Source organism: Chelonoidis abingdonii, chromosome 2 (genome assembly GCF_003597395.2).
Source record: "Chelonoidis abingdonii isolate Lonesome George chromosome 2, CheloAbing_2.0, whole genome shotgun sequence".
Classification (NCBI taxonomy): Eukaryota; Metazoa; Chordata; order Testudines; family Testudinidae; genus Chelonoidis; species Chelonoidis abingdonii.
The window spans coordinates 57,823,304-57,834,386 of record NC_133770.1 but is presented as its reverse complement, the minus strand read 5'-3'; the positions used below and the strand labels follow the sequence as shown (position 1 = coordinate 57,834,386).

The 11,083-nt window shown below is 39.8% G+C and overlaps 1 protein-coding gene across 3 annotated transcripts in view; it reads left to right on the top strand.

The window, feature by feature from the left end:
- Positions 1–9,277, top strand: part of DGKB (diacylglycerol kinase beta) — a 495,108-nt gene extending 485,831 nt beyond the window's left edge. For all 3 annotated transcript variants that reach the window (XM_032784097.2, XM_032784098.2, XM_032784096.2), the window contains one exon: positions 6,790–9,277. In XM_032784097.2, the coding sequence (XP_032639988.1) occupies positions 6,790–6,897 (108 nt within the window). In that variant the 3' untranslated portion in view covers positions 6,898–9,277. The remainder of the gene's footprint in view (positions 1–6,789) is intronic.
- The last annotated feature ends 1,806 nt before the right edge of the window (positions 9,278–11,083 follow it).

Genomic DNA, 11,083 nt, shown 5'->3' with positions numbered 1-11,083 from the left:
GGATAGCTGAGGAACAGCTACCCACAGTGCACCGCTCCTGAAATCGATGGTAGCCTTGGACCATGGACATAAGCAATCGATTTTTTGATCGCACTGTGGACGCGCAAAACCGATTTTATAACATCGGTTTTTTAACATCGGTTTAAACTACTTCGAAATAATCGTGCAGTGTAGACGTACCCTAAGGGCCGGCCATCTTGTGCCTCTTACTCATCGTGGAAAGAGTCTATGCGTAGCTAAGGGAGGGGCCACAGACCTGCTTTTACATAGATCTGCCAGCTCCAACACCCCATGCAGCAGGCACAGAGGAGCTGTAGTTGCAATTCCACCCCATAGATCTCTCAAGTCATTAGGGCCTAATGTCACTGAATGCAATGGGACTTTTGTCCTTGATTTCAGTGGCGGCAGGATTGTGTCCTGGCTCTATAGCAGTTGATGACAGGGGAAATTATCCAGCAGTAGTTAAATAGTTAACATATAAACTGAAGCCAACCTGTAAAAAGTTTCTCTTGTTATAATGACAATTTGAATGAATTTCTGTTTCTAGCCTTGAGGTTTTTTGGAATTTTGTTTGTTTGTTTGCTGCTGGGTTTGTTTGTTTGTTTGTTTTTAGGTTCAGACACCTTACAGTGCAGTTGGGAATTATTTTTTCCGTTCACTGCTACACTGCACATTAGTTTTGTTTACCTATGCATAATTTTTCTTAATTTCACAATAGTAGTTTTTTGTAATTGACAATGCAATTTACTGCATGTGTGCTTTCTGCACCTTAGACAAGTATGCTACCATAATGCACCTATCTTTCCAATTCAAATTGTTAAGAAAAAATTAGTTGTGACTAATTGCCAATTAATTTGCAGTAACTTGAGGGAGGGGGAACAATTGCACCTACTAATTAAAATTTAAAATATTCCAAAGTGTCATCTTTAGGTGTCTGTGGAATACATAATTTCCATTTTAGTTCTGCGCTCAATCTGTAACAACCCTGAGCTTGACAGTTCTATTAATTTAAAAGCTCAGTGATACCTATTAGTACAAAACCTGAAAAAAATGCTATTAATCATTTATTTTAATTTTGCAGCTCTGTCATTTTCGCAGTATGTTTAAGAATTATGGTGACACAATAATGTTTTCCAGTCTACCTGTGTGAAGGGGAAACAGATCACACTACTTAAGAGAGAGACTAGAGTATATTATTAGAGCTTAATTAATGCCAGACTGACTAGATGTGATTGCATTTTGCACAATAATATTGTTAAGAAATTGTTTAAAAGAACTGTCACAGCTCTATTTGAAACCATTGGGCTGGATCAGAGAGGTTTGGCCCAAATTTACACAGTCCAAGCCAGAAGAGAGGACACAAAGAGAGCTTAAAACTCACCTTTGCACTTCTCTTATCCTATGGTCTCTCTGTGTGGGTAGTCCTCTGCACTGGGTTAGACATGGGCAGTGTGTGAACTGCCTGTTGAGGGAGGCTAGCCCCCAGCCCTGCCCCTTCCCCTGGAGCCCAGAACAACTCACCCCAGGCTGCCCCAGCTCCGGAGTGCCAGATAGGAGGGCAGTGAGTCCCCAGTCCCCCCCAGCCCCGCAGGACTGGGCAGGTGGGTAGTGCCCCCCAACCCCGGGCCATGGCATGGGTGAAGACTAAGCTGCAAAATAGGAAGCAGCATGGGGCGGAGTGTGTGGGGGGCCACGCCTGGCTCTTTAGGGATGCTCAGCCTCTTCGAGCCTATGATACCCATGGTGTTAGAGCACCCTTAAGGGCTGTTCTTTCTGGCTCATCTGCATCTGGTCTCAGTCACTTTGGGGGATAGTTATGATGTAGTGTTGCCTAGTCACACCTGCCCCAGCAGCAGGCAAAGGAGTGGCATACAAACCCCTAGTCTGTGGCCTAGTCTACACTACGAGTTTATATTGAATTTAGCAGTGTTAAATCACATTAACCCTGCACCCGTCCACACAACGAAGTTCTTTATATCGATATAAAGTGCTCTTAATACCGGTATCTGTAGTCCTCCCCGACGAGGGGAGTAGCGCTGAAATCGGTATTGCCATTTCAGATTAGGGTTAGTGTGGCCGCAATTCGACAGTGCACCATTGTGACCGCTCTGGACAGCAATCTGAACTCGGATGCACTGGCCAGGTAGACAAGAAAAGCCCCGCAAACTTTTGAATTTCATTTCCTGTTTGCCCAGCATGGAGCGCCAATTAGCACGGGTGATTATGCAGTCTGAGAATCAAAAACGAGCTTCAGCATGGACTGTACGGGAGATACTGAATCTGATCTCTGTATGGGGAGATGAATCTATTTTTTCAGCACTCCATTCCAATAGACGAAATGCAAAAGCATTTGAAAAAATCTCCAAGGCTATGATCGACAGAGGCCACAGCAGGGACTCAACACAGTCCTGCGTGAAACTTAAGGAGCTAAGACAAGAGTAACGGAAAGCCAAAGAATCAAAGGGACGCTCACGGGAGGAAGAAAAGGAGGGAGGGGGAACTGAGGACTCCAGCTATCCCACAGTTCCTGAACTCTCCAAAAATCATTTGCATTCTTGATTGAGCTCCCAAAGCCTGAAAGGTCAAAAACATTGTTGCGGGTGGTTCAGGGTATATGTCGTCAGCGCCCTCCCACCCCCACCCCTATGAAAGAAAAGGGAAAAAAATAGTTTCTTGCCTTTTTTCAGTGTCATCGTATGTCTACTGGAGGCTGCTGGCAGATGCAGTGCTGCAGCGCTAAACAGCAGCATCCCCTTCCCTTCCCTTCCCGATGGCAGATGGTGCAATATGATTGATAGCCAGCATCATCGTCATCCCGTGAGTGCTCCTGGCTGGCCGGACGTGCCTGGGCAAGAATGGGAATGACTCCCGGTCATTCCCTTCTTTAAGCTTTGTCTAATGGAGATTCAGTCCTGCCTGGAATATCATAGCAGCTGGAGGCTGCCTTTCCCCGCCCCCCTTTAATGTCTAATGGAGATTCAGTCCTGCCTGGAATATCATAGCAGCTGGAGGCTGCCTCCCCTCCCTTTTATCTCTGATTGCAGATGCAATAAAGTCAGTTTCTTATTCATGCATTCTTTATTACTTCATCACACAAATGGGGGGATAACTGCCACGGTAACCCAGGAGGAGTGAGGGAGGAGGGAAGCAAGCAGTGGGGTTGTTACAGGAACCTTTAGAAGGCATGCAGCCTTCATTTCAGTGGGCATATCTGGGCTGTGACCCGGAGCGGCCGTTTGCCTCTCTGGTTCTTTAATAGGCCTTGCCTGATATCTAGCAGGACTTGACTCTACACCTTTAGACAAAACTTAAAGAAGGGAATTGACTGGGAGTCATTCCCATTTTGTCCAGCGCGCCCCCAGCTGACCTCACCCGAGGCCAGCCAGAAGCACCCATGACAGCTAGCAGATGGTACAATATGACTGGTAACGTCATTGCCAATTTGCAAAGCAGCAGATGGGTACAAATATAGGTAACCATACTCTGCTAACTTGCGAAGGCACAGTGAATGCTGCTGTGTAGCTCTGCAGAACCGCGTCTGTCAGCAGCATCCAGTAGACATACGGTGACAGTGAAAACAGTCTGAATGGGCTCCATGGTTGCCATGCTATGGCATCTGCCAGGGCAATCCAGGGAAAAGGGTGCAAAATATCTGCTGTTCCTTTCACGGAGGGAGGACTGACTGACGACATTTACCCAGAATCACTCACGACACAGTTTTTGCCCCACCATGCATTCTGATCTCAATCCAGAATTCCAATGGGCGGGGGAGACTGCGGGAATTATGGGATAGCTACCCACAAGGCAACTCTCTGGAAATCGACACTAGCCTCAGTACATGGACGCACACTGTCAAATTAATGTGCTTAGTGTGGCCACGTGCACTCGACTTTATACAGTCAGTTTCCAAATACCAGTTTCTGTAAAATCGGAATAATCTTGTAGCATAGACATACCCTTTGGGATAATCCTATAAGTGTGGAGCCAAGTGGCCACCTGTTACTCACGTACATATCTCACTATGTTCATATTTGAATTTAACTTTGTATCCTCTAAGGTGTAGAATTGGCTGTTAATCCAAATATTTTAACATAAACTGGGAGTATCATCTGTAGTTTCTTATCAATTAGTGTCTTGATTAATTCCTGTATTTATAACATCACATTCTGTTTTCATTGGAAGGGCAATGATGACCTCTTATTTAAGTGTACTATGATGTTAGGAACACACATATAACAAGCACACATTGTAGAACTCAGTAACATCAAAGGAAAACTATTTGATCTAAGAAACACAGTTATACATTAAACTTATTACTCCCTAGTGCATTTAATTTACTGGATGCTTTGTGTTACTGTGGCTTCAAGGCAGATTTTGAAGCTCTCACGTGCTCCTGAAAAATATAAATGCCCATTTTATGTTTTATTTATGTATATTATAAACATGTTTAATATGACAGACTCAGACTTCTCATTTATTAGCAAACATTACTGTGTTCAAATATGGAGCAATTACTATCTCTAATTTTAAGAGTTATGCTCTTCTTTAAATTGGATATGGTTTTCCTTTTAGCAAGAATATCATTAGCTGCACTTCTCAGGGTTGCAAAAATTATTTTAAAATTTCTAATGCTACATTTTCCCTGGAGCCATTTGTTGATGTCTCAGCCCTGTAAAACTTCTGAATTAGGACTACAAACTTACAGGGTGAAATCCTGGTTCCATTGCAGTGAGTGGGAGTTTTGCCAGTGATTTCAGTGGAGCCAGAATTTTACCCATAGTGTTATATACTGACCTTTCATCAAATGCATCATAAACTACTGGTAGTACTTTTGGCTGCTTACAGTTTCTGTTTGGTTGGAGCTTTGTTTTCTGATTGTTTTGTGTTTTTCTTAAAATATAAAGTTTTCCAAGCAGAAGCATTTTCTCGTGTTTTTCCTATAGCTGCAACTTAACTTTGCATCTTTTAGACATATTTTTTCTTTAATTTTCTGATAATCAGTCCACATACATTGCTTTGTCAAAATAACCGCAAAAACATTCACATTGACCCAATGGTCATATTAAATTCTCCCAATGCAATAGAGCTAAATGGTTTCTTCACTCGTTGCTTTCACTTCACGTTAAACCCACGGTCTCCAAGAGAGCATGAGAAAATAGCATTTGCAGCATTCCATGAAAGTCAAGAGGATTTGGATCTCAGATGCAGTGCATGTTCCTAAAAGAGGCCATCCCACCACCCCCGTGCCCAAACATAACACCTACATCTGATGTATGAGTGACAGCAACCCATGAAATAAATTCACAGGGCCAGGTCATCGGCTGGCATCAATGGAGCTATGCTGATCTGGTCCCCAGATTGGTGCCTGAAGCTAGGTTAACTGTGAGGAAAAGAGAATCATACACTAAATTTCATGCTAACAAACAATAACATAGTAAAGTTACATATTAGGTTGCAGTGCAACGAACATGTGAAGAGTAAGCTAAAATTCCCATAGAGTTAAATGAGATTTTTATGTTTCTGTCTCCTTAGATTGTAAAGTAAATTTCCATCCCCAAGAAAAGGATTGTTCTATATTTTAATGAGCCTCTCCACGTGATGTACATTTTTGTTTCATTACTATTAGTGAATGACAAGTGAAGAATATTCATTTTACCTTGAAAATGTCAGGTATGCACTTTAGGAGAGAGATTTTTTGCAGTGTTTAATAAGGCGGTGTTTCTTTTGAAAGAAATACCCATTTCTGATGTGGATACTATGCAGGTGACAACTGATATTTAATAAGTGATGGTTCTTGTATTAGTTGTAGTTCACTAAAGAAAATGTCTCAGATTCCTTTTGAAAAACTCTTAGTGTCGCTAGCCCAAAGGCAAGATGTGACCTTTTTATTACATAATGAGAATCATTTATTATCTTACAATGTATCTTAAAGTCACAGACAAAATGCCACTTTGATAATTGCTTTCAATTAGCTTTGAGCATAGCATACATTCATAAAATGTCCTCTCTAATTTAGGCTTGAATTAGAGAAAACTGCAGACATAATATACTTTAAGGTTGTCTCATTTAAGGTGATTCGTAGTTTTATATCAAAGAAATCAAAATGAGTGGCTTTAGAGCAGTCTTTCAAGTGTTTTAAACAGGCTTTTCAATATTTGATTCTGTTCTATTACCAATTAATTAACAAATTAGAATGCTAGTTCATCATTTTTGACCTTTTTTTCTATGTTAACTCTTGACTTTCATTCCTAATGGTTATTTTGAAATTAAGTATCATGGCTCGTGTTAAAAGAGAAGAACAATCTGATTAGGGAGATAAATAAGGCATGCTATGATACTGTGTATGTCTTAATAATGGAAAACCAGCATGGTGTCACCAACATACAATGTGTCCTTTCTTGCTTTTGAATTCCTTTTTACCATGTGGCTATGCAAAATATTCAAGTGACAAGCAATGATAAAAGGGCAGCTTATAAATCTTATGTTCCTGTAGTAAATGAGCATATTGCCGTGTTCTTATTATATATGATTAATAATATGGATTGCCTGTATAATTACAATTTATGTGTTGTAACTATTGCTATAAATTAATTAGTTTATAATATAAGCAAATGTCAGTTGTAACAAAATGTATTTCCATATCGACCTTCAATGCTTGGTCTTCTGAAGGTTCAGAAGCTACATTTTAAGATTTGAAGTAGTTCAGTCACTTAGGATATTTGTAAAAATTTGATAAAGAAGTTGAGTTAGCTAAAGGGATAACTGTTTTTTTTTCTTTCCTTCCCCTAGATAAAAATTACCCACAAGAATCAAGCCCCAATATTAGTGGGACCTCCTCCAAAAACCGGTCTATTCTCCTCCATTATCAGAAGAACAAGGAACCACAGCAAGGAATAAGCCTCTGTAGTTTAGTTCTTAGAAAACAAATTAGGAGCGCTGGGCTTTGGAATATTTATGCCAGAAATCTTTCAAAAGTTTTAGAAAATCCTCTACTCACAGAATTCTGGAATTTGGCATCAGAGTTTCAGTGACTGAGCTAATGTAAAATTATGCTGTTAGAAAAAGTTGTCACCTTTTTTTTAGGCATTTTGCATGAGGAAAGCAGATGTTTATGTATAGTGATATGGCATCTTTTTGTTGCATGCATTACCATTTACTAATTTATGGGATAATTCTGCCATGGAACATGAGCAAGGAATGTTCTGGGTAATTTGATTTATTTGGTAAGATTTTATTTGTAGTTAATTCTAATGCAGCGATCATAATCCAAAGATTCTGTAGTTGCTGTCTTGAACGCAAGCACCTTCAGATCAGCAATTGATTTGACGTGTATCGCATAAGAGCTTGGAAGTTCACAGGTCCCATTAACTTGGCCTTTTACATTTAAAATTTCTTGCCACTCTAGTGAATATTTTTCCTCAGCAATTTAACCGCACTGAACAGTATTAAAATCCTTTTTCTGTGCTAAAATACCTTTCATCTTTCAAACACTGATGCATTTGAGTAACTTTACACACACACAAAGTCTCACTGGATCACTGGTACTATTCACATGCAGATAACTACTCGCATGTGTAAGTTTTTGCAAGATGGGAAGTCAATGCAGATTTGCTTGAGTGAAGACTACAGAGCTAAAGGTTAAAGTACAGTGAATAAAGGCAATGCTACTTGCAAAACTAGTCAGCAGCATTGTTTGTTGAAACATTAAAACATTTTACTCAACAGTAAATCTTTGTAATATGCCAAACTTTTGTTGTGGAAAATTGACCACATGTTGAGTTTGGATCAGATCAGCCTGAGACTCCTTTATTGATACAAGCGCAGGGGGGTAACAGCTCTCAGTAGCTGCCCCGTGATTCAAAGAACACACAAGCTTTTTAAAGCTTAAAACCACAGACAAATTACACATACTTCCATATTAATTACGTTTTTTGGAATACATTGCAAACTTAATACAGGTCAAAAACAAAAAGAACAATCACCCTTCTTATTATTCATAGCCTGGTTCATTTGCAGTTTGACTTTTCTAACAGTGCTATTGAGGTTATATGTTTCCTAAACTTGGGCTATTACAAATTATGCTACTTGGGGACTTTTTTACTCTGCCCTCTCATGCCCTTTATACACACGAAACCATTGTTCTGCTTTGGGGACTTTCCATATAAAAACAGGCTTGGTCAACTCTTTAGGCCTGTAAGCTTGACCAGAGTCCTAAGGTCCCCCTAAATTTTCCTTCACACTTTAAATCATCTTGCATATTAGCCAATAGTGCAGTATGTATGCACACAAATAACCAAACCACATGCCTGATAAACTGCATTTTCCACTAAAGATTTAGTGAAGGAGGCTTCAGAGAAATGGGTTCATGCATAATTAATCATGCACACTGGAGCAGACTTACTTCTGAAAATGTACAGTTCTTTGATTTCCTTGCCAATGTCCAAACTAATGCTGGAATAGGAAAAACAGTCTATTAATTACAACTGACATGTTCACCTTTCATTTGTTTCATACATTAATAGACTGACACTCAAACTTGCTGCGTCACAATTAAAACCATTTCTAATTTTGTTGTTGTTATTTATAAATTTGCAACATCCCTCATTTTCTCATGCTTTAAATTAGTCTTCTTAAGGAAAGGACATGCTCTTATCAGTTCCCTTTCTATTCATTGCTACTTGAAATCAAAACAATTCCTATTATAATAATTTGGGAGGTCATTGTTTAGCTCTTCATTTTCTCAGCCCTCTGAGAGACTTCTTAACAGGTTGGAAATTGCAGCACAGGTCTTATTGTTGATGGTTTGCATGGTACTGTCAGACTGTCTAATGGTAGGTCCAAGAATGGCAACCTTTTTCAGTGTTGCAATAAATTTACAATATGGGTCTGCAGTAAAATGCTTTTTTATGCAGTCTCGACGTTCTTTGTACAAAATGACCTGCACCTCATCGCTGCATGTTTTATGTTCTCAAACATTCCATTGGGGGGGTGGAGGGAAGGGCAGGGGGGAACTGCTTGAAATGCATGATTTATGAGTTTCCTCCCACCTTTATCGATACATTAAAGTGCCAATGAGTTATTCAATCTATTTTTCTATCCGTTCATTCATCCTTAAAAAGCAAATAGCATTTAATCATTCGATTGTGCACGGTAGTGTGCATGGATTTAAGTAAAGCTGCTGCCATTTGGTTCCTTAGTATGAGTATTCAGCATCTCTTTTGTATATAATAGATACTGAACAAAAAGGCAATATACTGCTGGTGAGGATTATGTGTATGAAATAGAATCAGAGGGGTAGCCGTGTTAGTCTGGGATTGTAAAACAGCAGAGAATCCTGTGCACCTTATAAACTAACAGACATTTTGGAGCATGAGCTTCCGTGGGAATTACCCACTTCGTCAGATGCATGTAATGGAAATTTCCAGGGGCAGGTATATATATGCTAGCAAGCAAGCTAGAGATAACGAGGTTAGTTCAGCCAGGGAGGATGAGGACCTGTTCTAGCAGTTGAGGTGTGAAAACCAAGGGAGGAGAAAGTGGTTCTGTAGTTGGCAAGCCATTCACAGTCTTTGCTCAATCCTGAGCTGATGGTGTCAAATTTGCAGATGAACTGAATCAGCAGGTTCTCTTTGAAGTCTGGTCTGATGTTTTTTTGCTGCAGATGGCCACCTTAAAGGTCTGCTATAGTGTGGCCAGGGAGGTTGAAGTGCTCTCTACAGGTTTTTGTATATTGCCATCAGATATTAAGAACATAATTCACCATTGCTGGGTCCAACGATGTTAAAATTACAGCAGGATTTGAACGTTACTGTTCTTGTAATATACATGCACTCTCTCCTTCACACACAAGATTCGATGCAGTAGTTACTGCAGATTTCTGTAATTACAAGGTTAAAAGTATTTGCATAAAGAAAGACCTTGCTGGCATAATGCGCACATTGGCTTTCTGAAATTATGGTTACAGGTAATAAATATTTGCTCATTTTGACATAGATTTTCTACTGTTGCTATTCAACCTTTATGTCAAAACATGTTTAATGATATCATTAATATAATGTGCCCTCTATGTTAATCTCTGAACACTGTATCTCTGAAAAACAAAATAAATGGTTCATAGGTTTTCTTAACAATGTATGCCATCATTAAAGTGTTTGAAGCCTGAGAATAGGTAACTGTCAGCTATATGGTTTTCTATAATAGAGGGATGGATGGGTTCATGTATACACTCCCCACACATACCTCCATCAGAAAGCTCATTCTCTCATGGTATCTGTGCTCAAGAGGCTAACACATGACTGACATCTCACTAATCAAATAAATATACAAATTAGTCTCTTCACTGTATATGGATACTTACACTATCAGTTTGTTTGTACTATTAATCATAGGGATAGTTTTTGGATTTTTAATGTGGCTAATTGTTTAATTTAAAACTGTGTTGGGATTTCTGGGGATTGAAAGAATATGATAGTCTAAAGGAAAGGATAAAGGCTTGCAGCAATTGGAAGATGACCTGAAGGGAAGGCAATGTGTTTGATGAAAAAGTAATGGACAACACTTTTTGTCAAACTGTGACATTCACCTCTGGTCTTATCTAGGCAAGTGATCTGCTAGGCCATTCCAATTCTTGACTCTGGGAGCCAGCCTTACCCTGTTTTGCTGTGAGAACCCCCACTTCTGGGCTGTTCACGCACAGCCTCTGGTGTGTAAACTGCTCCCAGCTACTTGCAAGCAAATGACACTAGCCAATATCTCTGGTCCCAGACACAACCCTAGGAACCTCCGTCTTGCAGTGTCCAGTTATGCCCGCTGGATGCTGCAAGCGTATTGAGTTTGTCAATCTAACAAAGAAATTGATATGTACCAGGCTTGTTCTTCCAAGGGAAGTTTCATACATGCTTCAAACCAAACGCACTGCTTCAGGTAGAATACACAAACAGATTAACTATGATGCTAGATTTTAAGTGATTATAAGCCAAAGCATAATAAGTCAGATTTGGTCAAATGAAATAAAAGCAAAACACATTCTAAGCTGGTCTTAACACTTTCAGTGTCCTTATGAACTTAGATGCTTCTCACCACA